Below are 6,049 nucleotides of genomic sequence, written 5' to 3' on the forward strand. Positions count from 1 at the left end.
TTCCGGGCGTTCTACCTGGAGGGGCTGTTCACCGACATCACGCTGCAGAGCGCGTCGGGGGTCATCTTCCACTGCCACAGAGCCGCCCTCGCCGCCTGCAGCACTTACTTCAAAGCCATGTTCACGGCCGATATGAAAGAGAAATCTAAGAACCAGATCAGGCTCCCCGGGCTCAGACATGCCGTGCTGGAAGCCCTCGTCAATTACGCGTACACATCACAGATCCAGATAACAAAGAGAAATGTCCAAAGCCTGCTCCAGGCTGCCGACCTCCTGCAGTTCGTGTCAGTGAAGAAAGCCTGTGAGCAGTTTCTGCTGAGGCACCTGGATACCGACAACTGCATAGGGATGCACTCCTTCGCCGAATACCACGATTGCTCCGAGCTAGAGAAAGAGTCCAGGAGGATATTGTTATGGCAGTTTGAAGATGTGTGGAAGCAGGAAGAGTTTCTGGACATTGGCAAGGAGAAGCTCTCTTTTATCCTCTCCAGGGAGAATCTCAATGTTTGGAAAGAAGAGGCAGCCATTGAAGCTGTCGTTAAGTGGGTCGCACACAACGTGGAAGAAAGAATTGAAGATGTCTATGAACTGCTGAGCTGCATCAAAGTGGACTTGGATAACATGTATTTGAGGTCAGCTTTAAGCCTACAGAAAAAATGCCGACTTAATGACAATAAGATAAGATCACTCATATACAATGCCCTGAACCCCAATCCCAAAGGCCCTTCCAGAAGACCCACAGCAGCCATGTACGTGATCGGAGGATATTACTGGCATCCCTTATCAGAAGTGCATGTTTGGGATCCTTTAACCAATGCATGGGTCCAGGGGACAGATATGCCAGATCACACCAGAGAGAGCTATGGGGTCACCAGCTTGGGACCAGACATATATGTGACGGGAGGTTATAGAACAGAGAGCATCGAGGCCCTTGACACTGTGTGGATATATAACAGTGAGAGAGACGAATGGACAGAAGGCTGCCCCATGCTCGATGCGAGGTATTACCACTGCACAGTTTCCTTGAGTGGATGCATCTACGCGTTGGGTGGTTACCAAAAGGGAGCTCCTGTGCAAGAAGCTGAGTTCTATGATCCTTTAAAAAAGAAATGGCTTCCTATTGCAAATATGATCAAAGGTAGGTAAGCTCTTGTGTGCTGTCTGGCTCAAATGTTGATCCTTTTGCATTTGCCACTTTGAAGTGCCATGGGCGCATTTAGGATTTGATCCAAATTCTAGGGAAGTTCATGGGAATCTCCTGTTAATGTTGGTGGGCTTTGGTTCAGGTCTTTATTAGCCAAACAACTGCAAACATCCAAACACTATGCTGGGCTGTGCCACGGAACGCTAGGGTGGAAGAGCAAGTGGTAGTCTCAGTTTAATTTTTCCTTCTTTCAGGAATAAAATTTCTGTTCAAATTAGAAAACTACCTGGGATTAGAGTCTATTCAGTAAATGGTCAAAAAGCAAGCTCCAATAAAGGGATTGTATTATTTTAATGTAAAACCAGATTACTAAGATTTTCTGTGCAGTCATTTAAAAGGTGACATCTTCATTTAAAACTTCTTGCATGCATATTTGGATGATGCACGTATTTCAGTGCATCATCCGTTCAGGATCCTTAGTTTAGTCTTTAGTGTGAGGACAGTGATAAGCACTAACTAATACCTGTTTCTTGCAGTGAAAATAGCAATCTGTTAAAAATGTATGAATTTGCATCACAGCCTAACTAAAAAATAAAATTTACAAACAGTTATACATTTTATCATACATTTTTATAAATTAATGCAATTATTTACAATTAATTATAAAATTTTACTGTAAGTTAATGCAACGGAGTATTTTTCTACATATGTGAGAGGTTTTGGAGGTGTCTGTAACAGTAAAAGACACCTGCCACGCTCCTGCAACTTTCTTAATTGTTCACGTGTTTTCCATAAACATTGCTATTATTCTCTTTTTATTTCCTTTAAAACCAGAAATGCTTTGCTAATATTGTGAGCAGTTAAGACATTCTGTGCAGTTGTTTTGTCCCGTTTTCTGTGTGAAACTTCTTAGATGCTTAAAAAAACACACTGATTTCCTAATTTTGGTGCATTTTATCTTGCCAGATCCCTTGTTTTATTTTGTTTTGTTCTCCTAGAGACAGAGTTAACATGGCTCCATTCTGTTTGTGTCCTTGTTTATACAATAGCATAACTAATAATACCATGAGAAAGACTAAAGTATCAGAAAAAATACCATGAGATGCTGAATGATCTCAACTCCCATTGTTTTTGTCCTTGCCATATGACTGACTATTAAAAATCTCTTTAACTCAGTGAAACATTGGAAGTAATTCCCTGTTCCAAAACCAGTGTGTCAATGTATCTTTAATTACTGCATAAAAATTCTGTGAAATATTACGTGGCTGTATTATATGCAATATGTATAGATTACTGCAGTTTTATTTAATTGCTCTTTATTTACACAGATAAAATAAGGCGTCTTAACAAGTTTATTTAATTTCACATTCAGGTAAATACTTGCAAGCATCATTTCACCCTAAAATATTAATTAACCAGTCATTTGAAATGACATTATGGATGGAAGTGACTGTGGTTGTTGTGTACGGTCTGAAGGTGTGTTGTGATTTTCACACTGTGTGCAGGTGTTGGAAATGCCACCGCCTGTGTCCTGCATGAAGTCATCTACGTAACCGGAGGTCACTATGGGTACAGGGGAAGCTGCACCTATGATAAAATCCAGAGATACCATTCAGGCAGCAATGAGTGGAGTATAGTCACCACAAGTCCACATCCAGGTAAACCATAATTTCTGTAATGAGCGTAGAGCTTGATTTGATTACCTGTGTCTGGGAGCCTTTAAGCCTGTGTAAGAGTTTCTGGCATGTTTCTAATAAAAGGAGAGATGCCCTTAGGGCACCAAGGGCCAGAGTGGGATCGTCTCCCATTTCCAGACTGAGAGGGGAAGGAAGACCCTCTTCAAGCATCTGTTCTATTGAAATCACTATACAAATACTGAACTAAGGAATGGCTGCATTCTATTAAATAATACAGTAAACTAACTTTCTATAAAATCTGTTTATTCATAGGCATTTGGCAAAAATAATTTATATTAATTTTAAAAGGATTTTCTCTACATTCTACATTTGGTAACAGTAAGTTTTAAAAGCAGTTCTCATGAAGTACTGGTGCTCATGTGTGTATCTTCTGTGACACCTTGAGATTGCTTTTCTCAAGCATAGCAGAAAATCCCGAGGTGTCTCCTAAGCTCAGTGAAGCAACTCAGCCACCTTTGGTGGTGCTGAGTGTTTGTCATGTAGTTGCAGTTTAAGTTAATGTTATCATGCTGAGTTGAACTGTATTCCTTTCTTCCCGAAGAATACGGATTGTGTTCAATTACGTTACAAAACAAGATCTATTTTGTGGGTGGGCAGACCACGATCACAGACTGCTACGACCCAGAGCAAAACGAGTGGAAGCAGATGGCTCACATGATGGAGAGAAGGATGGAGTGTGGTGCGGTGGTTATGGACGGATGCATCTATGTAACAGGAGGATATTCCTATTCAAAAGGAACGTACCTGCAGAGTATTGAGAAATACAACCCTGAACTGAATAAATGGGAAGCAGTAGGTAATCTTCCCAGCCCTATGCGGTCACATGGCTGTGTCTGTGTTTATAACGTGTAAACATTTAATTTTCATATTGTTGTTATAGCAAACAGCAGAGGCAGTGTTCTGATTAGTACTGATAGTACTGATTACCTCAGGAATGGGATGTCTAATACAATCTCTTAGTGCACATCATTAAAAACTAGGTATAATTTGTCTTTATTTAAAAAAATTCAGAAGTATAAATGTGGTAACAAGATTACTATTATTTTTCAGTCCAATCATTCTTTGTCATGAAAGTTTTCAAATGACTCTCTCATAACACTTTGTGCAGCTATGTAGGAACTACTGTGAAAAACAGATTTATTTTCATTAATCACTGGGTAGAACAATGATCTGGTGCTAAAGGTGAGTAAAGCCAAACAAAATACTCTTCATTTCTGTGGACTACTGGGCTTAAGATGAAATCTTTAATACTCTGAAGGAAGTTATAGAAATGGTTCATTGCCACAAGCTAAGTGTATGGTACGTATAGAGCATACATATACATTATTTGGATAACTAGGTGATCACATTTAGAAGTCATGGGCAGTTATAGGATGCCTCTAATTCTGGGAGAAGAGGATGGGCTGGGAATGAGGGAAGAAATGTCATGCAGTAGCCCCAGAGCACAAGCAGAAAGTGTGCACTAGTTTTCCAGTAGGAGAACAGTGCTCTGCAGTACAAGGCAGTTTGAGAAAAGTGCTCACTTGGCCATTCTCACACTGGCAGGGCTTGTGAGGAACAAAGAAAGACTCTGCCTGGCTTTGTAATGGACTCTTTGACTGGTGCACAGATATTAGTGATTTTTTTCCCCCCAGAGAAAAGCATTACTGTGGTAACTGGGTTTTTTAAATTAAATTTAAGATGTGTGTCTTTGTGTAATGGAAGGAGGAAATTAGAGAGAATGTAAAGTTGCTAACATCCCCCTGAGATACAAACTTCTCTATTTTGTTTAATACCATTCAGTCTTTTCTAAAAGTGCTAAACTGTGACTTGAGCAAAGGTGAAGAAACTTGTCAAAATATGTTATGCATGGAGAAATTGAATGCCAAATGGTCCACTGGATTTATTTATTATTTCTCTCAAAACATAGTAAGAGATCTTCAAATTCTGTCTAGAAAGCAACTTGAGATGGACAGGAAGATCATCATTTTGACACCTCTTCACTGGGAGACTCGTGCATGAGACTGGCAGGAAGCACAATCCAGAGCTAGTATTTAAATAGCTGGTGTTTCGACCCTGCCACCCCCAGCCTTCTCGCCAGTCCTTGTTCTGCATCCTGCCATGCAGGTAGTAATACAAATGCATTTGATTGAATCGTTATTGCAGTGACTTCTTAGGATTTCTTTTCTCCTCATAGCTCGTATAGTTAGTGTAATGTGGGGCTTGTTGTTAGCCTGGTTCCCTGAGGGAGCCGGCTGCAACTCTTGTCTTTCAGTGCGTGTGTTGGCTCCCCTGTAACACTGGACTCACTTGTCTGGGTTCAGCTGTGTTCTACAGGGGGGTATAGACCTTAAAAATATGCTTTTATTTTTCAGGTTTTATGAAAAATGATAACAGGATAGAGAGGGGAGAGAGAGACTGAAAGGAAGCATGTTATTCGTGTGGAAAGTACAAGGTGTTAAAGCCTTCCCAGTGCTGAGGAGGTGGCTGTGAGGAGCGTTCCTGCTCCTGCCTTTGCTGCCCCTCACACTGTCCCACTTCAGCTGCTGTGGGGATGTGTGGTCTGGCAGCAATGATCCAAATAAAGAAATGCCTTGAGGAGCAGAGAGGCGCTTTTAGCCCAGATCAGTTCCCCAATCCAGCTTATAAAATGACCGCAGAAAGAGCTGTTAGTTGTTGGCATGAGAGCCAGGGTCAACACAGGGCTGCCCTAGGGCTTGGTGGGAGCTTCCTACACCAGCACTGCCATCTCAAATGAAATTTTGGTTTTACTGGATTTGTCAGATAGGATGAAAAGAGCTTTCCAAGCAGATGAGCCCCGAGTTTATGATATTTCTTTTTCTTGATCATAAGCATTTTAATTTTTTTTTTTGTTCTTTCACATTTTCATGCTATTTCTCACTTGCATGTGACTGCTGGTAGCAGGCAGCACGCATGAGCCTTGATGTGAAGTTTTGTGGTGTATATATATATATAGTTCTTGTTTTGATGTCTGTGTGTGTCACCTTACTATGTCAGAAGCTCATGTTTTCCTGGGTTCAGTGTTTTGCTTCAGTATCCATCCCACTGAGAGCTATTTAAGGATCCAATGTAATTTGTTTAAAGACTCTAAACTGTAAAGAGGTGTGGGGAATTGATCTCTGACGCTGTTTAAAATGTGTGGGCTGGGCAGGTGGGCAAAAGAAATAAAGTGAATTTGTTTCTCCTGGAAATCTCCACAGCTGAGAAT

The 6,049-nt window shown here is 40.9% G+C and overlaps 1 protein-coding gene across 1 annotated transcript; it reads left to right on the forward strand.

The window, feature by feature from the left end:
- Positions 1-3: 3 nt before the first annotated feature.
- Positions 4-3,693, forward strand: KLHL23 (kelch like family member 23; the record flags this gene model as incomplete). Its single annotated transcript, XM_010174607.1, has 3 exons — positions 4-1,138; positions 2,650-2,802; positions 3,383-3,693. Coding segments are annotated over 3 exons (1,599 nt in total), but the record flags the coding sequence as incomplete, so codon positions are not given.
- Between the last annotated feature and the right edge of the window lie 2,356 nt (positions 3,694-6,049).

Source organism: Antrostomus carolinensis, unplaced genomic scaffold, assembly GCF_000700745.2.
Source record: "Antrostomus carolinensis isolate BGI_N321 unplaced genomic scaffold, ASM70074v2 scaffold34718, whole genome shotgun sequence".
NCBI classification, from domain to species: domain Eukaryota; kingdom Metazoa; phylum Chordata; class Aves; order Caprimulgiformes; family Caprimulgidae; genus Antrostomus; species Antrostomus carolinensis.